We start from the raw sequence: 26,861 nt of genomic DNA, 5'->3' as shown, positions 1-26,861 counted from the left end.
ACTATTATCCTCGTTTTACAAATAAGGAAAATGAAGCTCAGAGAGGTTAAGCCACTTGCTCAAGGTCACACAGTGAGGAAGTGTTAGAGTCAGAATTTGAATCCAGGTCTCTCTATTCTTCTGCTGTAATGTACCAATCCCTGTGATTTCTGAGATTTAACATCAAGTTCTGCTTTCTGAGCCTGACATTGTGTATTAAAGAGAAGGATCAATATAGGGGATCAACAAATCTGTATGTCACTGTGACTACTTAATTTAAGAAAACTTCTCTTCTCTCCCTCCCTCCCTCCCTCCTTCCCTCTCCTTCCTCTCCCCTTCCCTTCCCTTCCCCTTTCTTCCTTTTTCCTTTCCTCACTCCCTTCCTGCCACCTTCCCATCCTTAATCGCTCAGTATGGACACCAGCCAGTCAGAATGGGACCTGCTGTAGTGCTAGAGGAGGGCTCCCAGAGATGCTCTGTAAGGTGCTGGGACAGCCAGGGGCCCAGGGCCACCCAAGGGTGCTCAGGGTAGTAGTTATATACCAGCCAGTACAGAATTATTGCAATATTTTAACAATTAGCATGGCCTTCTCAGAGACCACTGGTGTGCCTGGGATGGAGGGGTAAGAGGGAGGACTTTTCAGGTCTTTTCAAGACTTTTCATCTGCTCACTGGTCAGGGCCACCCCATCTCCTCCCCTCCCCCCACCGCAGCTCACCGGGGAGCCTTTTCCACCTCCTCAATGGGACACCAGGCAGAGACTTCGCAGGTCTTCAGCCTCTCTTTATACACTACACACCTTCCGGTCTGGATCCCTGGTGGTGGCGGGGGGGGAGGGGGGTCAAGGGGCCAGAGAAGCACAGGTGTGAAAACCGTGGGCGCGTCATAAACTCAACCCAAGCAAGAGACTATTTATTTATGCTTTTCAACCCAAGCAGTTTCAGCTTCCATGAAACCCCATTCGAACCACAAACTTACATAAGGCAACCCAAGCAAAGAACACATCGGACGGTAAGCTTTTTTAAAAAAAAGATTCAGAGAGAAGACAGAGAGACCGTGGATGCTGTTGGTTTATTTTGGTTTCTTTGCAAGAAAAATGCTGAGAGAGGAGCTGAGCAGGGGGTGTTCTCTCACCTGGTACACCTGGACTAGAACATGGCTTCTAAGTGGGCGGGCACTGGAGTCCCTTAGGGGTGTACAGCACGGACCGGGGATGTGCAAAGCCAGAGAATGAACATGACACATCTTCCTGGAGTGTTAGTGTCACTAGCAGATTCCCGAGGGGGCAAGTTAAATAGTAAGACATGTTTGAATGGTCTCTATACCAACTCAAACACACACGTCTTATGGTACAGAATGTAACAACCGTAGGCCTTTTTTGTGTATGTGTGTGTTATAGCCATCCATGGTTTTATCTTTTTTGTGGTCATTTTTTTTTTTTATTGTCACGTGCGTCTTTAAGTTAAAACAAGAGATACAGAAATTCTGTAGGTTAATAGTGGTACCATCCCCAGGCGCCCTGGGGCTACAGTTCATACTTCTCAACCTTTGGGCAAATTCGAGGGAGAAAGCTCAGCATACACAGATGACACTGTGGGCCATTGGATTTTCCTGTCAATGAGAGCCCTGAAGATGCTAATTCTGGGGGTCTTCAGGAGCTGCCCTCACTGGGGAATCAGATCACATTGCTAGTCAGTAGCCCGTCCTCTGGGGACAGAGCAGAGGCTCGGGACAGACACAGGCTCTCCCACGGCCTGGTGAGGGTGGAGGAAGGCAGCTGAGAGCCAGAGGCTAAAGATTTGAACTTTAGGACATTGTGAATGTCACCAAGATACCAGACCACCCGCCCCCCAGGATCCCGAAAAGAAACAGAACATACCTTTGCTCTGTGGGTCCATCCATCCCTTTTTACAACCCCTGTCAGAGGAACAGATTGTCCTTCGGGTGGGAAACTGCAGGGAGAAGGACGTGGTAGTGGGGAGTAAGCAAGGTGTGTCTGCTAAGATACAGAAATGCAGATGCGTCCGTCTGTCCACACCAAGACTCGTACACAAATGTTCACTGCAGCACCATTCACAGTCGTCAACAAGTAGAAACAACCCGAATATTCATCAGGACAAACAAAGCGTAGTGCATTCATACAATGGATATGATCTGGCCATAAAAAGGAAGGATGCACCGACACCTGCTACAACACTGATGACCATTCCAAACGTGATTCCGAGTGGAAGAAGCCAGCCCCAAAATGCCACATATCGTATGATCTCAGTGATACGAAATACCCAGAACAGGCAAATCCACAGGGACAGAAAGTAGATCAGTGCTTGCCAGAGGCTGAGGGAGAGGGGGAATGGGGAGTGACTGCCCATGGGTACAGGACTAATTCTTGGGGTGATGAAAATGTCCTAGAATTAGGTAGTGGGGTAGTGGTACCACATCGTGAAAATACGAAAACCCACTCATTTCTCCACTTCAAAATGGAGGACTTTATGGCATATGAGTTATATGTCAATAAAAAATAAAAATAAATAAAACTCTAAAAAGCAGATGCCAGGGCAGCCAGGTACCACTTTCAGGGAAGGGCCCCCGGGCTGGAGAGCAGGGGGCCTGGTCCAAGCAGCGCTTGGCTGCAGAACTGGGCAAAACCAGAAGCGTGAAGGCTCAGCAGGAAATGGGAAGGAAGGGGTGCCAGCCAGCACTTTTTCCTGGCTTCAGAAAATGAGGTCAGCTAGGCCTCAGGCCTGAGGACAGAAGAAGGAAAAGAGAAATGCAATGACTAGTTGAGGCCCATTTGACTTTCTGTGTTCTAGGGAGCAGGTTTAATGGCTGGTCTTAGGGGGACCAGAGCCTGAAAGTAGTATGAAAATGGCCTCTGCCCATCATCTTCCTCTAACCTGTGCCCCCTCCAGCATCTCTTCTCACCCGCCCGACCACTCCAGTTCCCCTCCTTACGTCAGGACATAACCCCTGCTGTTGGCCTTCTGTCTTGAGAAAGTTTGTCATCACGAAGAAGGAGTTCCCCTGCAGAGAAAGAGGAGAGGAGGCAAATGCCAGGCCTTCGAGAGCAGAGCTACTTAATCGTAATAATCCAGCCTGCTCAGTGCCTGGGGGCGAACCTTCCACCTTTCTAAACTACACTCTAGAAATCAGGTCTGGGAGAAACTTGGACTGTGCTGAGGGCTTAATATCAAAGCTGGATGAGCCATCCTGCTGAGCCAAAGGAGAGCAGAGGGACATTCAGACTGATTGAGTATTCGTTTTCCATTCCAGCTTCAAAAGCAGCCTTGTCATTTTTTGGACACAATAAAATCCCATTAAATTGAAACTTAAGAGACCTAGGGAGTGGGGGTGGGGCGGTGGGGTGTTGGCTTCATCAGAATGCTGTTCAGATTATCCAGGATTTTAATTAAAGGGCCAAAGGCAGCCCACAACCCAGGAAATAGCTGGAGATCTCGCTGAACCAGCTCCGCCTGCCCCCCCATAGAAATAAACAGATAGTGGCCTGGGTTTTATGGTTTTGCAAAGTACCCCAGCTCCCAGAGGCTCTAAAAGTGTCCCTTTGTCCCTCCAGCCTCCCTATCCGTTCGTTGGTGTTCTCATTCCGACTTTGAGTCTCCTTTTTTCCTTTTTGACTATTCTACTTTTATTTTCTCTTCTCGCAAATTTAAGCAGTCACATAGCCTCTCCCTGTGATCCACAGCCTTCCTGTCTTTGTCATCTCTTTCCTTTCCCTTGTTTAAAAATATATCTGAGTGAGTGTTTTTTTTCCGGAGACATTTTTGTTGATAAAACTCCACACAAACGATTTAGAAGGGCCAGCCCTGTCTAGGCAGGAAGTTCTTTGTCCTTCTGGATCTAGGCAGACCTTGCTGACTTGATGGCCCTGCTTCTAAAAAGCTGTGTATATATCAAGTTGTGAGTGAATCAAATCGTGCTTTAAATGCACCAGATCACACTGCTATTTTGAGAAACCCCATAGGACTCGATAAAGCAAAGAATCATCTTTGAGCTGCTGGATTTGACCCAATTTTGCAATTTTTAGGTTTTCTCAGTTGGGATTTTCACAGAGCTTTTTTTAAAATAGGGCCAGTGTTTTTCTGACGTGAGGCTCAGGGTCCCAGGGGAGGGAGGCAGGGCCCTGGTGACAGTGACCAGGGAGGAGTTCTTGGGAGTTGCTGACAAGAACTCACCTGCAAGGGGAAGGTGTAATCTGCAGTGTCAAAGACCTCAGACCCCATCTTCTTCATTCCATTCTCCAATATCTCCGCCTTCACCTCTGCTATCCCTTTCACCTTGGTGTGCACGGAACTGATAAGAGGCTCTTTCTTTTGGTACCGCTTGTCACCGATCAAAGCAAAGCTAAATGGCAGACACAGGAAAGCATCAGTGGTTTTCTCCACGGAGGCGCAGTGTAGTGGTGTTGGGTGCAGGTTCCGAAGGCTGCCTCCATGCACATCCTGGCTTTTCTGGGTGACTTTGGGCAGCCTGCCTGCCTGCTCTGTGACTCATCTTCCTCATCTGTAAAGTGGGAGGAATTGTCGTACCTACGTCAGAGGTGGTTGTGAGGATGAAATAAGGTATGTGTGCAAACTCCTCAGCGTCGGTATCTGGCACGCTATGAGCTCTCACCACGTGATGGAAATGATTGCCCCCAATGTGAGTCTCCAATATTGCCAAATATAGACCCTGATTTACAGGGCAACTTCTCAAATACCAGAGTCCCGCTCCAGATTGGTCCACCTGTTTTGTCCTGGGGCTGAGCAAACACATCAACGCCTAAGGATGTGTCCAGCAGGTCAGCCACCTATTTTCCAGAAACATCCACCTGGTTTATAATTAATATTGATAATAGCGGCTGCCCTTTATTGAGCACTTAGTACATGCCAAGTGCTCTTCATGCGTCATCTGTTTAACCTTCACAGCAATAGGAGATGGTTACTGTTATCATCGCTTTTGTAGATGAGAAAATGGGCTGAGAGGTAAAGGAAATTGCCCAAGATAACACAGACCGTCAGTGGCAGAACTGAGGTCCTCAGTTGGTCTACTGTCTAGTCCAGAGCCAGACCTCTTAACCCTATATGCCACAGTATGATGTAAAGTTTAAAGAAATCCAAAACTGCATTCTACATTCAGACAAATGCCTGTCCATGCGTGCTCATAGCAGCACTATTCATAATAGCCTAAAGACGGACACAGCCCACATATTCAGCAGTAGACGAACAGATAAACAAAATGTGGTCTACCTGTGTGATGAAATATTACTCAGCTATAAAAAGGAATAAAGTACTGAGACATGCTGTGCTGTGTAGGAACCTCAAAAACATTATGCTAAGGAAAAGAAGACAAATACAAAAGGTCACATGTTGTATGATTCTATTTATGTGAAATAATCCAGAATAGGTAAATCCACAGCAACAGAGTTGACTGATGGGTGCCCGGGGCTGGGGAGCCACAGTGACTGTGAACGCGTGTGGTTTCCCTTTGGAGTGGTGAAAATGTTTTGGAACTAGATAGAGGTGGTGGATGTACAACAATGTATTATTAAATGCCACTGATTTGATCACTTTACAATGGTTATTTCATGTGATATGAATCTCACCCCAATAAAAAAAGGAAAAAATGTTTTTTTAGCTATAGACATATGTTGTAGAAATATAAAAACAAACACAGAATGACAAATACCAAATTCAGGATGGTGTTTAAAAGAGGAGAGGAAAGAGAGTGGGATCCAGGCGGGGTCTGCAGGGAGCTAAAACTGGATTAATAATATTTTATTTCTTAAATTGGATGGTGGTACATGGGTGTTTACTATATTATTGTCAATATATTTTAGTATTTATATACCATTCATTAAAAGAGCAAGTTCATCAGGGGTGCCTGGCCTGCTCAGTTGGTGGTGGAGTGTGTGCAGTTCTGGATCTTGGGGTTGTGAGTTTGAGCCCCATGTTGGGTGTAGAGATTACTCAAAAATAAAATCCTAAGGAAAATAAAAAAAAAAGAAATCTCATCAAGAAGGACTTTGGAGCTAGAGATCCAGATTTTAGGTCCAATCAGCATATATGAGAAGGAGCTATGACATACAGTTCCATAGACAAATATAATACTTGTTCAACAGCGTATTTCAGCCTAGCATAACAATGTGAACATGGTCTGTGCAGTGTTCCCAAGTCAGACATGGCGACATTCTCCCAGAATAACACTGGGTTAGTTTGGCCCACCATTTGGGAAGCTCGATTTGAATCTGTCATACTCATTTCAGGCACACAACATATTATAGATCAGCTGTAACGGAATCCAACCCTCTCATAAGTCAGAAAACTTGCCTTTGTATGATAATGAACCTATCATACAAGAGCTGCATCAAAGGAAAAAAAGAGGAAAAGAGTTGATGGTATCCTGCCCTAACGACTGTCCCTAAGACTCAGACAAGCCATGTCACCTCTGGCCGTTGGTGTAGTCCCTGAACAAGGGGATGGCTGCCTGGCTCCCTGATCCTTGTGAACTTGCAGCTCGAAGAAGCTACAATTCTGTGCATGCTGAAGACCAAAAACCCACCGGTCCCTCTGGTGCACGGGCACGAAGGAGTTGGGGGCTTACTGACCCCTTGTACGATGGGGAGAAAGAGTTGGTGGGGTGGAAAGCTGCCGAGCCTGGGGAGGTCGAAGAGGACTAATGTGAGGGAAAGTGGGCACTCACAGGCAGGTCTGGCCTCAGAGGGGGGCTGTAGAGGGATGGGGAGGAGGGAAGGACAGAGAATGAGCTCAGCTGTGCAGCTCTGAGGCTTGTACACAGCACCGACTCTACAGGTGTAGACGAAGGTGCCCACCATGAAGAGGACCTGCACACTCTGAATATGAAGGGCTTTCTCTTATTGGCACCTCCAGGGGCCCTGGGCCCGTGCCAGCATGGTGAGAGAGCCCTCAGAGGGCCTCAGGCCAGGAAGCACAGCTCAGCAGAGCCTGACTCTTCCTCACAGCGCCTGGGCTCACTGAGTAAAGGTAACTCTAAAGCGAAAGGATGGGATCTGAAAGTGAACCACCCTCAAATCTGGGTAACTGACACTTACCTCAAGGCCAACATTTTCTTGGCGCCTAAAGGAACTGTGGGCCCGGGACACTGTCCTCTGTGCCTCATGGAGAAGTTGAGCCCACAGCCTCTGCTTTCTGTGTTTATAACCCCAAGAGAAGAATCCAATTATTTCCATCCCGGTCTCACTCAGCAGTGGGGTGAGCTCCGCAAGGGGCCAAGGACAGCAAGAGATGCACTGAGAAGAAAGTGGAGGAGAGCCTGCACCCCCAAGGCAAGTTAAGTACCGACTGTATTAGTTTTCCATTGCTCCTGTAACAAATTACCACAAACTTAGTGTCTTAATGCAAATTTATTCTCTTAGTTCTGGGGGTCAGATACCTAAAATTGGTCTTATGGGGGTGAAATCAAGGTGACTCCTGGAGGGCTGGAGGCTCCACGAGAGAATCTGTTCCTCACCTTTTCCAGCTTCTAGAAGCTGTCTTGGCATTCCTGGGCTCCTAGCCACGTCACTCCAACCTCAGCTCCCATTGTCATATCTTCTTTTTCTGACTTTGACCCTCTTGCTTCCCCTCTTTTGAGGACTCTTGTAATTACACTGGGGACACTCAGATAATCAAGAATAATCTCCCCATCTCAAGACCTTGAACTCAATCACATCTGCAAAGTTCCTTTTACCCATACAGATTCATAGGTCCTGGGGGTTGGGGTGGAAATCTTTTGTGGGCCATTATTCAGCCTACCCCAATATAGTTGGCCTGTTGTAGCTTTTTAAGAGCCCCCCCCCGGCGCCCAGCCTTCACCCTACCCCACCTTTTCCTGAGCTAGAGTGAAGAGGTTTCCGTTCCTTGTTACCCACGGCTTAACTAAGACATCGTCTTCACTTCTAATTTCCTTTGGCTATTGCATTTCTTTTCCATCAGCCAACACTTCTGGAAAACCCTTCCTTATAATGCTTCCCCTCATTCAAAGAACTTGTATTCCAGAATACAATACTTTCTACGCATTCAACTACATGGAGAACAGAGAGTGAATCTTAATCTATTAGTTAAAGTTTATCAACTAGAGGAAAAATAACAGATACATGTAAAATCCTGACCTTGAACTAAAAAACTCAAGTTATGCCAGTACAAACCAGAGCCCACCCAAGGTGGCAGAAGTTTTTGTTAGAGGCCCGAAATTTTTAGATAATCCTGAGCCCATATGAACGAAGATTGTGTTATATCATCCAGAAGAAAACAAAACGACAAGACAACTAGTGTTATCTTAAGCTTCAGTGAAAGAAGTAGAATATTTCACTCTTGGGTGGTGGTAAGCCAGTGGCCTATGGCCACATTAGGCAGCCCCCGTGTTTGGGTTTTATGAACCACATTTTTCAAGAAAACCCCTTTAATTGTTGTAAAAGTGTAAATTTCACAGAACTGCACAAAGAATATGAAAAGCTTCTAACATTCTCCCTCCCAGAGGTTACTGCTGTTGAAACAGGGTATCTTCCAGGTATCTCTTTATGCCCACACCTTGACACCCAAACATGGCCACACTCTACATGCTTTATGAAACTTGCTATTTTTACTCAGTAATATATTATTAAATCTTTCCACAACAGTAGTGATAAATGTTATGATAAAGATAGATCTATGATATGGAATCACTTTTGATGGTTACAGAGCATTTAGTGTTTAGATTGGAACATATGAAATTGCTCATTTTTTAGACCAAAGGAGTAGATACTGGCAATTCCATATAGTTCAACCGAAGAGGCGAGTTGTGATAATTTGCCCCCTGTCTCTTCCTGGTGGATATTTAACTGGAAGTTTTGCTGTTTTTCCAATTGTAAACATTTTTTTTGGTAACCCAGATATAGCTCTTACTGTGTGCCAAGCACTCTTTTAAGCATATGTTAATAATATATATTAACTCTTTCAATTCTCACCTCCCCCAAAACAACCCTGTAAGGAAGGTCCTGGTATCATCCCCGCCTTATATCTGAGCAAACTGTGGTACAGACAAAGCGAGCCTAAGTCCACATAGTGCTATGGATTGAATGTTTGTGACTCCCTAACATTCAAATGTTGAAATCTAACCCCTAGTGTGATGGCATTAGGAGGTGAGGCCTTTGGGAAGTAACTAGGTCATGAGGGCTGAAGGGATTAATGCCCTTATAAAAGAGTTTCCAGAAACTCCTTGCCCCTTCTACTATGTGAGGGCACAGCAAAACAATGGCTGTCTGTGAACCAGGCAGTGCATGCTCACCGGACACCTTATCTGCCAGCACCTTGATCTTAGAATTCCCAGCCTCCAGAACTGTCTCCAGAAAAGCACATTTCTGTTGTTTATAAGCCACTCCGTCTGTGGTATTTTGTTATAGTGGCCCAAAAGACTAAGACACAGAGTAGCAACCCTGGCCCCACAGCTTATGCTCTTTTGGGTGCTATTATAAATGCAATTATTTTCTTAATTTCCTTTTTTAATTTCCTCTTGCTGGTGTACAGAAACACAACTGATTTTTATGTGTTGATCTTGTACCTCAAAACTTTAATGAATTGGTTTATTAACTTTAATTGCTTTTTGTGACTTCTTTTGGATTCTCCATATATAGGATCATATTATCCGAGTGGTGTTTTACTTCTTCCTTTCCAATTTGGATGCCTTGTATTTCTTTTTCTTGCCTAATTGCTCTGGCTAGAACTTCCAGTACAATGTTGAATAGCAGCAGTGAAAACAGGCATCCTTGTCTTGTTCTTGATCTTCGGGGGGTAAACATTCAATCTTTCACCATGGAGGCTCAGTCTGTTCTCTTCAGCACTATGCTTCATTGCCTCTCCTCCCTCCTCTCTCATGTCACCAGGCATGTACTTGCAAAAGAATCTTTTCACACCAAAGATAAATTTCACACCCTAAGATAAATTTCTGGGTTAAAGGATGCATACATTTCATATTTCAATTCATTTTGCCAAACCACAAAAAGTTGAACCATTTCATGCTTCCACCAGCAGAGCAAGAATGCATGCACCACTTAAGAGAGCCTTGACAAAACAAGAGTGTGGTTTTGTGGGCTTGGCTGAGATAGTAAACAAAAATTCAATAGCAGGTTACAGCCATTTCAAGAGTGTCAACTACAAGAGAGATCACGGGGCAGAACTCTGACTAAAGGGTAGAATACAGGGAGACTGATTTGGGCTCAGTGTAAGGAAGAAATGTCTAATGGTTAGTCCCAGAAAAGAATAAGCTTTCTTGGTGGTTGCTAGTTGGTGACAGATGATGATGATGGTGCGCGAGTGGTGGTGGTGATTTTCATTTGTCTCATCATCTCCCTTTCTCTGATCTCCTTTCCATCTGCATTCCGACATCATTTCCCACCTTAAAAATAAACCCTCTCCCGACCCCACATTCTTCTCCTACCACCACCACTCAGTGCCTCTTTTCTCCTTTGTAGCCAAGTCCCTTGAAAGAGTGAGTCACCACATCCCCTTCTGCATCTCCATTCACTCCTCCGCCCACTCCAGTCTGGCTCCCTCTCCACCACTTCTCTAAAGCCTCTCTTGCCAAGTAAACAGCAACGTCATCCTTGCTACATCTGATAGACGTACTACAGATCTGATCTTCATAAAACTCTCAGCAGCATTTGACCCCGATGACCATGCAACCCCTTCCCCTTCTTCCCTTAGCTTCCTGGAATCCACATTCTCCTGACTTTCTTTGGATCTCCATGGCCACCCATCTGAGAGTCCTTCAGGAACTTCTGTGCTCCCCATCACTAAATGTTAGCATTCCTCAGGGATCTGTTCTAAGCCGTCCTGGCCTTCTCATTTACATCTGCGCTTTCTGGTCAATTGTAGCTACTTCCGTGGTTCTAGTTACCATCTATACGCTGGTGATATAAAAAGCTCTATCTCTAGTTCCAGATTCACCTATCTATCTGTCTATCTACTAAGCATCTAAATTTGTATGTCCCATATACATGACAAACACAATGCCTTCCGTTCTGAACTCATCTTCCACCCCAGATGGGCTCCCTCCCGTTCCTATCCCAATAAGTTCTCCCACCACACATCAGTTGCCCAATCCAGAAACATTCCTTAGTATCCCATCCGTCATCACCCCTCAACCATTCAATTGTCAAACCTTGTTTTATCTTCCTAATGCTATTCATCTACTTCTCTCCTCTACCACTGTCAGTCCAGGTCGCCATCACTTCTCACCTGGACCCCCCAGTAGCCTGCTGAATGGTCTCCTTGCCTCCATTTGTGCTCCTGTCTCCTCCATATTCTATGTGATTTAGTAGTAAAAGTCTGGGCTCTGGAGTGAGAAGCTTGGGTTCAGTCTTGGCTCTACCACTTACTAGCTACATAGCCGTATGTTAAGTTACTTAACTTTTCTGGGTCATTGTTTCTTTTTCTGTAATAAGGAGATGTTAGTATTATATTGGGCAGGGTATCTGGTTCTAAATAGAATCTGCTCTGCTGAGTTTGAGAAGAAATATTGTCTAGAAAAGGCAAATCTATATGGTTGAAATTTTTCATAATGAAATGTTGGTGGCAGGGTGGGGAAGACTCTCCGTGCTTTCTCAGTGTCCTCAGGATGAAGTTCAAGGCTGTTCATAATATGATCCTTGCTGGCTTCTCCAGTCCCACCTTTGCCTCCCCTTCTTGGCATCTTGCACGTCAGCCAGCTGATGCGTGCTGCTCTGTGAATAATCCATTGTTCCTCTTTTCAGCACTGTGTTAAAAACCCAGGAGGGCTGGGAGGTTCCTGCCCTGGGTGGGAGGCTGGGCTGGAGTGGTGGTGCCTAGAAGCCCGTGCGTGTGTGAGAGCTGGTCCACAGAGAAACCTCGGTTTCCAGGGTGAAATGAGAAAACCAGGACAACAAAGCAAGCTCTCCATAAAGCTAAATTTATTCATTTGAAATGACCATTTCAGTAGACTGTGTGCCTCCAGCTTCCTTAATGTTTTAGGGTAGACATTAATGGAGGGATGCCGATCGATGGTACTAGTTGTTTGCTTGCTTGACATGGCCGACAATGCTGTTAGTCGACAAGCGTGCCGCCCCTCAGTCTTCCTCCTGTCAGTAAAGGCATCCTCATCCACCTGGGAACCCAGAGTCGTCTTCTGCCTCCTAGCAAATCTGCCAGTTCTGCCTCCAAAACTTATCCCTGTTTTGCCCACTTCTGCCCACCTGTGCTACCCGGTTACCACCCGGTTCACTGCCTCTCTCATCGGGGCGACGGCGGCGCCGCTCCCACTGCCCTCCTCACATCACTCTCGCCCCCTGTCGTCTGCCTTCTGCACAGAGGCCCAAGAGTGCTTTTAGAAACAGGAATCAAATGGTTGCAATCCCCTCTGTAAACCCTGTCAGCGGCTTCCCGTGGCCCTGAGGAACAAATTCCAACTCTTCCCGTGGTCTGGCCCTTGCCTACCTCTCTGCCCTTGGCCCCTGCTCCTCCCTCCTCTCTCACCAGCTTCTGGAATATGCTGTCCTGTGGGCTGCTCCTCTTTTTTGCTTTCAGATATGTGCATTCGCTGTTCTTTTGGTCCCTTGAATCAGGTGGCTGGATTCTCCTCTTCCTAGAGGCGGTCTCCTCCTGAAGTGGGTTTTCTCTGGAGCCCCCCATCTCTATCACATCACCCAGGAGTTCAGGGTAGGGTGAGAATGTGGCAAATCTCTTCATGTTTCTGTTGCCCTCAAGTGGCAGGCACCACATGGGGGGGGGGCATGCCTGGGTTGGACTTGCCCCTCCCCGGCCTCTGGCGTCCCCTCCCATCTCTGTGGTGGACTCACTTCCACTCAGTTGGAAAAGGCCCAACCTCACAGGAAGGTGTGTGGCAACCCTCCCATGAAACAGGCAGCCAGCCAGGAACTACATTTAACAGCCACAAACCAGCACAACAGCACCATCCTCATGGTGCTTTCTGCTGGCCTGAGCAGAGGTTGACTGGCTAAGGGAGAAGCAGTTTGAGTGGAGTCTGTTCTCCTGTTTTTCTCCCAATCTTCCCTACTCTTCTGTACTCACTGGACAATCTTCTGAGAGGGCTGGTCTCCAAGGAGGAGGGAAATCTTCCCAAGAGAATGAAAATATCTCTTACTTCTCTGCTTAAAATCCTCCTACGGCTTCTCAACTCACTCAGAATAAAATCCAGAGAACTCAGAGTGGCCTCCAAGGCCCTGAATGATCTGCCCTTTCTCCCCTACCAGTGTTATCTCTCCGGTTCATGCCCTTCCTCTCATTCACTGACTTGTTTCCTCTGCTCCAGCCAAACTGACCTTGCTTTTCCTTGAGTGCCCTATCAAGGCTCTACCTCAGGGCCTTTGTACTTGCTGTTCCCTCCACCAGAAATACTCTTCTCCTAGATACTTCATGTCTTGTTCCCTCCCTTCATGCAGAGCTCAGCCCAAATGTCTCTATCCCACACGCACTCATATTTGCCCATTATCATTCTCTGTTCTCTGCTTTATTACTCTTCATAGCATTTATCACCATCAGATATTTTATTATGTCTTTCTTTGCTTTTTTTGTATCATATCTCTCTCCTCCACTGGCATATAACCCCATGAGTTGTAGGAACTTTGTTTCACTCACTGTTATAATCTCTAGAGCCATGAATAGTGCCTGACTTATAGTAGATAGTCTAAAATTTATTTGGGGGAATGAATGAACAATAGAAAAGGGTAAGCTTATGGGATCCTCATTCCAGCCTCCCTCCCTGTCCTGCACTTGCCCAGGCCAATGCAGAAAGACAAAGTTCGTGGTGAAGAAGGAAGAAGGATTGATTGGCCAGGGATTGAGGAGGCCTAGTACTCAGACTTTCACAGTCTGCCCAGTTACCCTTCAGTAGTGTGCTTTCTGGGTTAAGAGCATTGGATTGGTTTTGGATTTGAATCCTTTTTAAAACACACTTTCTACCTGGATGATCTTTTAGAAATTAACTCCATCTTTCATAGCTTTTCTTTCCTTATCTGTGCAATAATGAAAAGAATCCTTATATCCCAGCATATCAATTGAGATGACATAAATAAAGCCAACTGTATAAGGAAGTTATTTTTATTGTCATTCAGGTTTTTTCAGTTAGTTTTCCTGGGAGTATAATCATCATTATCCCATTCTTCCCACCTCATTGAGGCCAGGGGACAAAACATAATCATGGATCGGAAAGCCCTGTGGAATTCAGGAGCTGATTCTCAGAGGAAATCTCTGTTGAGAATACCAAGGGCCCTGCCCTGGCAATAACCTGGGACAGAGTCTCCACAGCCCAGGTGCAGGGCTGAAACAAGCCAAGGATAGAGCAGTAGACTTCAGAAGTCTCTGGAATGTCTGGCTTTTGGAAAGACCCTGTAATGGATGTTTTTCCTTTGCCCCACCCCCCCTTTCTTTTCCTATTTCTTCTGGCAACATTATTCTTCTTTCCTAAGGTAAAGTCACTGGATATGGTTCAGACTGGGCTCCTTGAGCCCTGCACCCTGTCCCTACTTCCTGCCACAGGAGTGAGCACATGACTCAGGATTGGCCAATCAGGGAACACCATGCCCTCAGCCACGAGGATTGGTTCAGGAGTGGATATGTAGTCCAAGCTCTACCAACCAGAGACTTCCCTGGGACTTTCATGCCACAGCTATCAGGAAAGACTTGCCTGTTCCTCTGGAGTTACGATATGAGTGTGGCATCTTGCTACATAGAGAACCTATTCAAGAACAAAGCCAAATAGAGCCACGATGTGGGGGAGAGAGACCCAACCCAATGACATAGTTTGGGCTTTTATAACCATCCTTGTCTGAGGGCAGCTCCATCTCTTCCACTGTGTGGCTTGGTGCCTAACTTGAGTTAGGTCTCTGTCACTTACTGTCCAAACACACACTTACTATCCAAATAGCACAGGCCTATTCAGCATCCTGTAACCCTGGAAGCTGGAGCCACTTGACCCTGCCTATAGCTGCAGCCCCTGCCTTTGAGTCCTCTCTGAACTTTGAGGGACTATGAGAAGCTAACCAGCCTCTTGTCTTATTTCTTCTATTGACAGCCCCTTCTTTGTACCCCAGTCTCAATAACTGGAGCCCTGTCTTACTTCATTATCCTGGCTCTTTGCCTTTGCAACCCTAGTATGGACAGGCTCTGAACTGAGGACTCCATGGCTAGAACCCACCACCTGCTGCTACATATCTTGAATATTACCTGAGCCTGTCTGGACTTCCAACCTGTGGTCCACACCAGTCCTATTTGGGGCAAACTACCACCCCTAATCCCTGTGCACCATGGGTCTACCCTTTTTACAAATGGCCAAGTTGCAGTTTTATCAACTTGAGGCCTCACAGTACAACTTAAGGCAGCATTTCCCAAGCTGTGGTCTTTGGGACTCCATTCAGTGGGTTGTAAATAGATATTCCATTAACACAGAGGGAAAAAACAAAGCTGGCAATAGTTTTTCTTCAATTTTATCTTTTAAAATATAAAAAAAAATGGACTAGCATTTTACATAGGGGTTACCTTCTAAAGTCAGTGCTTCAGGTAAAAAAATCATGTCTTGTCAACACCGCCTTTGGTAAAACCTTCAGTTGTCCACAAGGCGCAGCAAACAGACCTTCTACCTTCCAACAAGTCCATCAGAGCCTATTTTTTTCCTCCAGTTCTGGAACAAGTTGCTGTTTTTCCAGTTTTGCTCCGGGTGAAGATGAAAGAGGTGGTTTATTTTAGGGGGCATGTAGGGTGGAGAGTATGTATCTAGATTCACAGGTAGGGTGGTAAGGTGGTCACTCCATCGAAAGCATGTGGGAACAGACTGGCAAGGATCCCCAACTTAGGTACCCCATCTCATGCCTGGTCTGGGGCACACATTTGCTCGGTCATTGCCCTGTTGAAATTGTGCTCTCTCCAGGCTCCCATGGAACATGCATTACTGGATTTGAGGGAGTTAAATGCATGCAAGATAAGATTCCACCATATGAGAGAAAAATATTTATCATTACAAGGTACTGTCATAATAATCTGTTCTTATATATAAGAATCTGCTTTTAAGAAATTGTGTGCCAAGAATACCAGGAAATCACGTCACCTGTTACCTTGGAATTGTGATGCCCGAAAATGGGTCATTCCTTAAAATGTCAAAAATAAAGTTACTGAATGATCTTTCAGTTTCACTTGTAGGTACAATACCCAAGAAGACTGCAAACATGTTCATGCAAACACGCATACACCCATATTCATAGCAGCATTATCCATTATCCATAATAGCCCCAAACTGGAAACAACCCAAATGTCCACCCCCTCCCAAAAAAAAAGGTCTATCCCGACAATGGAATATTACTTGGCCATACAGAGGAATGAAGTAGAGATACATGTTTCAACATGGATGCACCTTGCAAACATGATGCAGAGTGGAAGAAACCAGCCCCAAAGGACCACATAGTGCATGATTCCATTTCTGTGACATGTCCAGAATAGACAAATCCCAGAGACAGAGAGTAAACCCACTGGTCCCCAGAGCTATGGGGGTTGGGAAGGATTGGGAGTGATGGCTTAGGGCTGTGGAGTTTCTTTTTGAGGTGATGAAATGTTCTAGAATTGATTGTGGTGACAGTTGCACCACAACTCTGAATACTAAAACCCACTAAATTGTACATTTTATTTTTTTAAAGATTTGTTTATTTGTTTGAGAGAGTGCGCTCGCGAGCAGGGGGAGGGGCAGAGGGAGAGGGAGAGGGAGCATCTCAAGCAGATTCCGCGCTGAGCACGGAGCTGACACGGAGCTTAATCCCAAGACCCTGAGATCACGGCCTGAGCCAAAATCAAGAGTTGGATGCTTAACCGACTGCGCCATCCGGGCGCCCCTAAATTGTACACTTTAAATGAGTGAGTTGTATAGTGTGTGAATTATATCTCAATAAGCTGTTAAGAAACAAAAATGAAAAAGAGCAAGAGGGGGCCTTCCTGACACTAGAGAGGACCTAGTTACCTTGACGAGTCTGATCCTGGTCCCCCCCTAAGCGGTGATGACTCAGACAGATGCCAGGATTATCACGAGGTGTGCTCTGAATCCTTGCCTTCTCCCACGGAATCCAGGGTGTTGCCCTGTTTCCTGGTTTCCCCAGGCATGCCCTGCCCAGCTCACCCTGGCAGGCCTGGGGTAGAACCCAAAGTGTCGCTTTGCCTCTTGTGGCTTCTTTCCGCAGCAGACTAGCACTGTTTCCCCCCCCCCCCCAACCCCGCCTGCAGCTGCATCCTCCCCAACACGCCCCCCACCCCCGCCCCGGCACCTCCAGCCCCAACTTGCTATGAGAAAAAAAGTCTCAGATTTAAAACCACGTGGAATTCAGGATAAGCACCAGAAGCTGTACCTTGGGGATTTTTGTGCCGTCAACTACTGCAGACATTTGGGGTCCTCCCCACGCCCCACTTACCTGATGTAAGAAAGGACCAGCAGGTGGAAGAACCACTTAATGGGGCCGTAATACACGCTCTGGATCTGGAGGACTTTGTTTGTCTCATACTGGAAAACATCTTTCCAGCTGCAACAGGCTGACATGGTGAGAGGCTCACTCTCCGTTAGGGTCTCGACCAGGGCTCAACCCTCCCAGACCAACCACAGCAGGTCCACCAGTGAAAGCCAAATGAAACGGATTCTTAGCAGGAGGCTTTATGTTTGAGTTCCTCCAGTGAGGGCAGAGTGGGGGCGGGCCCTGGCAGCTAACCCGGATGGGGCTGGAGTTAAACAAGAGAAGGGAGGTCCTACAGGCCTGGCTGGCAGATGACCCTGCTCCAGTCGGCCTCCCCCAGACGCCTGCACAAAGATGGTGTTCCAAGGAAGGGCATTTTTGGCATTCTCCCTTATTCCCTTTTTCCTTTGACTTTTTTGGACTCCTTTCAGTTGGGGGAAAGGGGCGGCCCTTCAAATGTCAGGAGACCCAGTGCTTCCATTGTGCCTTAATAAAGGGCCTAGATCTTCCTATTGCCTCGAGGCCCACTCAGAGGCTGACTGATTCATTTCTACAACACTTTGTTCAGCCCCAGATGTCTGTGAACGCCGGGTGAATGAAGGTCTCCCTCTTCTCCCTCTCCACACTTCCTCCACAGCACTCTGGTCTGTAGACGGTAGGGGGAATCAGAATTGCTGGGGCTGGGAGGGGAGGAGACTTTATTTCTATGCTGGATAATTTCCTGCGTGACCCTTGAGATCCATTGAGATCCGCTCTCTGCCCTGCCCCCAGAGTTATGCCCGTGACCTAGCCCAAGCAGCCTAAGACTGTCGGAAACAAACTTGCCATTTAGCAAAATGAGGCTTACTGACTCCTTCAGTGAGAAAGAGCTCATGCCAGAGAAGCTACCACCATCATCAAAGGGACAGAATTATCATAGGATTATGAGTGATGGTGGAGTCTAGATTAGATTTGAATGAAAGCAGATTTTGATAGGCTCAAAACAAAGCAGGTTTGTATAAAACGGTCAATCTCAGATCTGGATTGCCAAGTGGACCCAGGGCTCTGCTTCCTTGAAAGTAATAAAGCTAAGACAGGTGTTGAAGGTTGTGTCTAGAAACCTTTTATCTGAAGCTCTGCACCAAAGATGCAAATTGAGGCTGCTTCTCTGTGGCAAGGTGACTTAGATCCTCCAGGCAAAAGTGGAATATTTCATTCTTACTGATGCATTTTCCAGTAGCAAATTTTCTGATAACCTATGATTTTAGAGTACCTTACCTCCTGGCTCTTGGTTCAGGACACTGGAGTGCAGAAGGAAGATGAGATTAAATTTTCTTGGCCCTTCTCATAAGTGCACATGGCAGGGCTCCTATCTTTCTGTTGAACGCATACACTGATCCCTCATGCCCTTCCCTATGCTTCCTCAGCCCTCTGTCTACTATTTCTCCTACCACCACTTTATGGATACTGTTCTTAATAAGCTTACGACTGAGTTCTCAGTTGCCATATTTAGTGATGAGCCCGCATTGGGCTCCCTGCTAGGCTGGAAGCCTGCTTCTCCTGCTCCCCCTGCTTGTGTTCCTGCTCTCGCTCTCTCTCTGTGTGTGCCAAATAAATAAATAAAATCTTAAAAAAAAATAAATCTTAAAAAAAAAATACTCTGACCTAGAAATGATGCACTTCCTTTAGCCCCTAACTCATTTGTCAACACTAGTCACTTGGCCCCATCTAACTACCAGGGAACCAGGAAATGCAGTTCACCATATATCCCCCTCTGTGCCCAGAAACAGAAGAAGCAGACATATTTGGTGAATAGCACTAATAACTTCTGCATCTTCTCCCTGGGAAATTTCACCCACACACATTCTTTTAAGAATCACCAAATGCTAAAAGAAAAAGGGATGGAAAGAGGGGTACATGTGTATATCATGTGTTTATGCATGGAATATAGCTGGAAATAGGCCTACTACATAATTTGGGGGCCCAGTGCAAAATGAAAATGTGGGGTGCCGTATTCAAGATTAAGAATTTCAAGATGGCAATAGCAGAGCATTAAATCAAGCTCAGGTCCCTTCTATGTGTGGGTCCTTATGTACTGCACAGGTCCCATGTCGGTGAAGCTGGCTGTGTCTGAAGGATATATAAGATGGTCTCTGGGGAGGGAACTGGGGGATTTGTCAGTGTTTGTCAGGCGACTTATTTATCACCTTTCTGTGAAGTTTTTCTACCGTACTCATGCATTACTTTTTTAAAAATCACGGATAGATTTTAAAAATCTATTATCTCCAGACCAAATCTGCCTTCTGAGCTCCAAACCCGTACAGTCTATGAACCTCCAGACCTAAAAATCCCATAGACACTTAGAATCACATCTTCAGAATGGCACACTTCCGTGCAAAATAATAGTGCATGTAGGCACTGATTCGAGGGAGAGAGTAGAGACACGAATGTGGACTACTTTAAACTCAGCTTGAGGGTAAGGGTGGTTTTTAACAGGAAGTGTAGTCAAGGGAAAATTGTGGGAAGGGGTGGCTAAGATGGAAATATTCGAGCCATTCAAAGATGTTCAAAGTGGAATGTCAAGAATGGTGGTTTCTGTTTCTTTGTAAAGTAGGAAGTCAAGTCACGAATGGAATGGGGCTTGGCCGCTTGGGTGAATTTATCTTCTCAAGGGTGTGTGTTTCTGGTTACAGGTCAGAAAAATCAAGTGACTTTCTTTAGCAGAAAAGGTAGTTTTTTGAGGAAACACTGTTGTCTCACAAAACTCAAGTGCAGGAAACGTGGTGAGAACTTTTTTTTTAAAAGATTTTATTTATCTGACAGAGAGAGACACAGCGAGAGCAGGAACACAAGCAGGCGGAGTGGGAGGGGGAGAAGCAGGCTCCCCGCTGAGCAGGGAGCCTGATGCGGGGCGCCATGCGGGGCTCAATCCCAGGACCCTGGATTTCGGACCCTAGCCAAAGGCAGACGCCCAACGACTGAGCCACCCAGGAGCCCCCGTGGTGAGAACTTATTAATAGGGAAACTATAGTGTCCTGCGCTTAGGTTGTACTTTCGGTTTGTCTGAAGCTGTGTGGTCCCGCCTCTGCCTGTCTCTCTCTGCACCCACTGTGCATCTCCCTAAACACCAGACTTCTCTGTTCCTCTGGGGGCATGTAACCAAACAAGGCCATCATGGCATCCGCATTAGGTGGCTACAGTTCACATGAGACCACAGACCCAACTACTTAACTCCAGAGTCCCAGAAGAGTGAATCTGATTGGTCTAGCTATCTATCTCTGGTCCAATCACCTAAGGCTGTGGGCGGGGTCACAGAAGAAACACGGCTTCGGGGGCCTATTGGGGAGGAGGGGTGTAGAAGAGGGTGAAGGGGGTGGAGGAGGAGGGCTAAGGGTGGAGGGAAGGGGAAGGAAGGAAAGAAAATAAGGAGAGGGAGGAGGAAGTGCGACTCTCAGAGAATAGAGGCTGCTAGGCTGGGAGACTCAGGTTAAATCCTCTGCTCTCAGGTGGGACAACGCTGAGGCAGTCCGGCGGTCTGTGACCAGAGGTCCCTAGTGGGACTGAGTCCCAGATGCCTACAGCAGTGACCTGTTCTTCAGTGCTTCCTGTATTGGCTGCATTCCCTCCCTGTCTCACTTGCCCACTGCCCTTCCTGGCCTCACCTCCCAAATTAACTACTTGCCCCTGAATCCTGTCTCAGGGTCCACTTTGGGAAAACTCAGTCTATTTAAACCTTCTGTGGCTGCCTGCTGTTAAGGAGTCAGGAATTTATCCTGAGAGCAATAGGTGGATCTGTAAGCAGAGTCGTGGCATGACCTCATTTGCACTTTAGTAAAATCACTCTGGCTGCTCCGTGGAAAGCGGATGGAAGGGGCAAGAGTGGAGGCAGGGAGGGGATCTGTCCAGGGAGAGGGTATAGTGACATGGAGGGGGCCTGAGGGTGGATCTCTGAAGGATCCAACACCAAGGGGACGAAGAGGCATCAGGGAAGGAGAGGAGAATGAGGAAGGAGTGTGTATCCAGGAGCCAATGGAAGGCGGTTCCCGAACAAGCCCGTGAAGACAGGAAATAGTAACAGCGATGTAAAACTGTATAATTCAAGGGCCCTAGTGAGGAGGAAACTGACAGGTAAATTAATGGAACACGATGGAGTCAAGTATTGAACACAAAGATAGGTGAGTACTTAGCAAATGACCAAAGCATTTAAAATCAAAGGAGAAAAATTACTCAAAATATTGTCTCAGAGCAATTGGCTAGCCATTTAGAGGAGGTTGGTGGAGGCAGGGGAATGGGGTATTCTAACTTTCTATATTTCAAAAGATGTGTAGCTGTTTGAAATGTGATGGAATGATCAAAATCAGCTACACAAAGGGACATGCAAGTCACCATTCTGTTTGTGTTTGTGTTGTGCACATTTTGCATTTTGGTAGAGAATCTAAACAAAGATAACTGGATGCCCCCCTGTCTTTTTTAAAGATGTTATTTATTTATTTGTCAGAAGACAGGCAGGCAGAGGGAGAAGCAGGCTCCCTGCTGAGCAAGGAGCCCAATGCAGGACTCAATCCCAGGACCCTGGGATCATGACCTGAGCCGAAGGCAGATGCTTAACTGCCTGAGCCACCCAGGCATCCCCCCCCACCTTTAAAAAAAAAAAAAAAAAAGCCTGCTGGGCTCCATCCCAGGACCCTGGATTCCTGAGCCGAGCCAAAGGCAGACGCCCAGCGAATGAGCCACCCAGGCGCCCCCGTGGTGAGAACTTACTAATAGGGAAACTATAAACTTCTCTCATGTGAACTGTGGCTACCTAATGTGGATGCCATGATGGCCTTGTTTGGTGACATGCCCCCAGAGGAACAGAGAAGTCTGGTGTTTAGGGAGATGCACAGTGGGTGCAGAGAGAGACAGGCAGAGGCGGGACCACACAGCTTCAGACAAACCGAAAGTACAACCTAAGCGCAGGACATTATAGTTTCCCCATTAATAAGTTCTCACCACGGGGGCGCTTGGGTGGCTCAGTCGTTAATCATCGCCTTCGGCTCAGGTCATGATCCCAAGATCCTGTTATCGAGCCCCACATCGGGCTCCCTGCTCGGCAGGAAGCCTGCTTCTCCCCCTCCCACTCCGCCTGCTTGTGTTCCCTCTCTCGCTGTGTCTCTCTCTGTCAAATAAATAAATAAAATCTTAAAAAATAAATAAAAAAAGATTTATTTATTTATTTTAGGGAGAGAGAGAGAGAGAGAGAGAGAGAGAGAAAGTGCATGCATGTGGGAGGGGCAGAGGAAGAGAATCTCAAGCCGACTCCCAGCTGAGTGAGGAGCCCACTGCATCCAGGCTCAATCTCGTGACCTTGTCAAGTGCTTTTTTCGCCCTCTATATTTCTCCATGGCAATTTCTCGTGAACCTGCCTTTCTGACCCTCTCTTCCTTGCCTCTCATCATCTAATTCAGAATTCTTATAATAAGTTGGTCAAGGGTCTACTGCTTAGAGATTTCACAAAGTTAGGAGAGATTCTAGTGCCCTGGTATTCAAACAGTTTTTCTTTGAATTACACTAAACTAGTGCTGCCTAATAGGGTAGACACTAACCACGTGTGGCCACTTAAATTTAAATTAATTAAAATTGAATGAAATTTGAAATTCAGTTCTTCATTCGTACTCACCATATTTCAAGTGTTCAGTAGCCACATGTGGCTCATACTGTGTTGGACAGTGAAGATACAGAACATGTACACCATTGTAGAAAGTTCTCTTGAACAGCCCTGCTGACTCAATCTGTGGGATAGAGGAAAAGGTGAGTACAGTTGCAGGTAAGTGAGGAAGGGAGGGCTGGCCCAGTCAGATGGCATCCATTTTCTGTGTGAAAGAAGAGGCAGATGTGCCTGAGGAGAGAGAAAGACAAGGCAGAGGGGTGGGAGGTTTGATGAGAGTGAAGAAGAATCAAAACAGTTGCTGTGGTGAACAGGAGAAGAGCCAACAGGGAAAACAGGAATTCCAGTGTGGCACTGAGAATTAAAAACCATGAATTGGTTATCGCAACGTCTACGTGACTGAGATTATAATAGGGGCCTGGGCCTTCCCACCTACAGGATCTACCTCCCACCTCCACATCCAGGAACCCATCAGGTTTTGCCAAGTGGTTCAAATAGTTTTAGAATTTGTAATCACTGGTATCTACCATGTCTATTTTGGTCTTTTACATTTGTTCCTAAAGCAGTGTGAGCGAAGCTGCATCTGTGCCCCTTCTTCCCCCTAAGTCACCCTTCCCTGGGAATCCTCTCCCTTGCCAGCCCCACAACACAGAGCAGAAAGCCTTTCTTTCCCTCCCAACCTAACCCAGGCACTGGGAATGACTGGTTCACTCAATTTATTCTGGGTAAACTTGCTCTATACTTCTCATGAATGCTGGACTTCTTTTAATCCCAGGATCTCCCCTTCCGTCCACTCCATCCAAGCCCAATACATGCACCCTCCTTGGAACTTTAAAAATCTCTTTTCTGATCAAGACAGCTGGCCACTTCAGGTAATAACTGGGTCTTTTGCAACCCTAAACACAGAGGCTGGGGATGGGTGGGAAACTGGGGATTTCCTTCTAATGGTGGATGGTACAGAGGTGTCTGAGGTTTCTAGAGGACAAAGGACCCATTGCTCTCTCTATCAGTCTTAGCAGGACAAATATGAAAGTAGAATAGAAGGAAGGTTTCATTGATCCAGGGCTGAGCTTTTGCTGAAAGTTGAGAATTGCGTTATTAAGGGTGCTTTTGTCTGAAGGTAACAGAATACCAGACTCAAACTGGCTTAAATATAAAAGAAATTATTATCTCATATATAGGGAGGACAAAACTTAGGAGCTGATTTAGTGGCTTGAAAACGTAACCAAGGACACAGGTTCTTTTCTGTCTGCCTGCAGTGTCTTGTTGTTGGTTCATCCTCAGAAAGAAAAATAATCAGTTCTTCTGTCTCTTTGATGGGAAAATCTTTCCCCGAGTCCCTTTCTCCTCACCCTCACTCTACTCTCTAGTGCTAGAAGTGAGTCACACACCTGATCCTCCCCTGGAAAGAGAGCGGAAATGACCATGACCAGCTTGGATCCATCATCTTGGTTGGAGTGGATGTTGGGCAGTCACCTACAGTATCTACTACTCAAGCACTGGCAAGAAAGTAGCTAAAATGAGGACCAAGGGGGCGCCTGAATGGCTCAGTTGGTTGAGCGTCTGACTTTTGATTTTAGTTCAGGTCATGATCTCAGCATTGTGGGACTGAGCCCCGAGATGGGCTCCTCACTCAGTGGGGAGTCTGCTGGAGATTCTCTCTCTCCCTCTCCCTGTGCCTCTCCCCCCACACCCCACTCGCAAGTGCTCTTTTCTCTCTCTCTCTAATAAATAAATAAATTGAAAAATAAAATAAAACGAGAACCAGGGAATCTCTGCTGGATAAGGAAGGAAGTGAAGGAAGGAGGGTCACGAGAAGGAGAAATTAGAAGAATCAAGGGATCCTGGAGTTCAAAGAACTGCTAAGCCTGAAATAACTGAAGAACAGAAGATACAGCTTGTGGCCAGAGAAATTGAAGACTTTAGAGGAAGATTCATTCCTGGAGAAACTGACATCCAGGACATGGTCAAAGGATGTGGTGGCTAGAGTAGAGTGAAGGCGAAGATCATTGAAATGAGGAGGGACAAGAGCCAAGGGGCTAAGAGGTTGACCAGGTGTTGGGTAGTCTTACAATCATTAAAGTCATCAACATGGTGGTAGGAACTGGGGTGGGGAGGAAGGATGAGCTAAATGCCAAAGTCTCCTAAAAATAGATGGATTGATTGATTGATTAGTAAACATCAGCAATGAAAAGGCATAGAAAGTGGTTCAGCCAGATGCTGTGAGCCTCAGAGTTTACTCAAGATGGACGATCACTGACCTGGAACTAGAGGTGGGAAGCATAGAGGACACCAGGAGAGTGGAGAAAGGACTAGCATCCTCTGGGGAGGGCTTCAAGGACTCTCAGAGGGGAGCCAGGTTATACCTGGGGCAGGAAGTAGTAGGGACTCTGTGTGCTGAGGTCATGACATAAAAAGCAAAAGAGCATGCCCCCCACCGTTCTCTTTCCCCTTCTCACAGGCTGGAGTGAAACCTGGAGGTGAGCCATCTTTGACTCAGAGTATCAGAAATCATACTCCTGACCCACTGGTCAATACAGAAGCAAGTCCAAAATAACTCTTTCCAAGTGTCAGTTAATCCCCTGAGCTTATCAGTATCTGAGGATTTAGCAGACCCTCAACTGTCCACTAAAAATCTATTCTCTTGGGGCGCATGGGTGGCTCAGTCATTGAGTGTCTGCCTTGGGCTCAAGTCATGATCCCGGGGTCCTGGTGTGGAGTCCTGCATCGAGCTCCCTGCTCAGCAGGAAGCCTGCTTTTCCCTCTCCCACTCCCCCTGTTTGTGTTCCCTCTCTCACTGTCTCTCTGTCAAAATAAATAAAATCTTTAAAAAAAAATCTATTCTCTTTTTCTTTGTTAACAGTGTCCCCAATTTTGTTCAGGTTTCAAACCCTCAGGAAAAATAACCCTATCCCCATCTCAGGGGTATCATGTAAATCCCAGTCTACCTGTAGGAGTGGGCACAAAAGCCCATTATAGCCACTGAAACATGAGGTGAAGTTTTTTAGGGATCTTCTGAAGAAGGAGGTCATTCCTAAGAAAGAGACATGAGAAGAAATGGTCCTTCTAATGTGATATGCTCAGGATGGCAGGGCAAAACAATGGAAAGAACTTGGTTAGAGCCACTGTGTTAACTACTTCTGGAGCCACCCTACCTGGGATTTCTTTTTTAATATATGTTGTTTAAGTCATTTTAACTGTGCTTTTTTTTAACTCATACCCAAAGGATTCTGATTTAAGAAGCATTGCTGGGGAACCCTTATGAAGTTCACTGGGAGGCTTGCAGACAACATCACTAAAACCCCCGAACAGGCAGAGATACAACTTACTGGTATGACAGTGGACAGCATCCTTGAAGACCAGAGACAAGCAAGGACCTAAATGCCAAGAGGCAGACATTCCTGGGTGCTGGGAGATGTCTTAGGTCCATCACCCTTGCAGGCCAACTGTTCTGTCATCTTTTCCTTTGTGTCCTTGCCCTGGCATCTCGTGGTCATAGATAATGGAATATGCTATTGGATGTGGCTCAGGTACCTGCTACCTTGTATACCCGAAGCCTCCATTTCCTTCCCTTTTCTCATTCCCTGTGAGTTCTGCCAGTTTCTCTTTTAGTCCAGCCAACACAAGAGATGCTCTCACTCAAATGATGGATGGGTTGACTCTCTCTAACTTTCCAAAACCCAAAAACTTTTTTCAGGATTGTGGTAAAATAAACATAACCTAAATTTCTACCGTTTTAACCATTTTTAAGTGTACAGTTGAGTGGCATTCAGTACATTCACAATATTTGTGCAATCGTCACCACCA

General features: G+C 46.3%; 2 protein-coding genes across 9 annotated transcripts in view; one reads left to right on the top strand and one right to left on the bottom strand.

The window, feature by feature from the left end:
* P2RX7 (purinergic receptor P2X 7) overlaps positions 1 to 17,658 on the bottom strand; it is a 44,828-nt gene extending 27,170 nt beyond the window's left edge. The window contains exons 1-5 of one of the 3 annotated variants that reach the window (XM_073881161.1): positions 17,393 to 17,658; positions 4,170 to 4,338; positions 2,932 to 3,000; positions 1,859 to 1,931; positions 698 to 794 (exon numbers count right to left, since the gene is read on the bottom strand). In XM_073881161.1, the coding sequence (XP_073737262.1) occupies positions 698 to 794; positions 1,859 to 1,931; positions 2,932 to 3,000; positions 4,170 to 4,338; positions 17,393 to 17,517 (533 nt within the window). In that variant the 5' untranslated portion in view covers positions 17,518 to 17,658. The remainder of the gene's footprint in view (positions 1 to 697; positions 795 to 1,858; positions 1,932 to 2,931; positions 3,001 to 4,169; positions 4,339 to 17,392) is intronic. The other 2 variants (XM_025889748.2, XM_025889747.2) reach the window with 2 other exon arrangements.
* IFT81 (intraflagellar transport 81) overlaps positions 1 to 26,861 on the top strand; it is a 188,960-nt gene that overhangs the window by 48,940 nt on the left and 113,159 nt on the right. The window lies entirely within an intron of this gene.

This window comes from Callorhinus ursinus, unplaced genomic scaffold (assembly GCF_003265705.2).
Source record: "Callorhinus ursinus isolate GAN/ISIS: 27379988/994484 unplaced genomic scaffold, GSC_fseal_2.0 scaffold41, whole genome shotgun sequence".
In the NCBI taxonomy this organism is placed as follows: domain Eukaryota; kingdom Metazoa; phylum Chordata; class Mammalia; order Carnivora; family Otariidae; genus Callorhinus; species Callorhinus ursinus.
The sequence above is the reverse complement of the archived record's forward strand: the minus strand, read 5'-3'. Positions and strand labels throughout refer to the sequence as shown.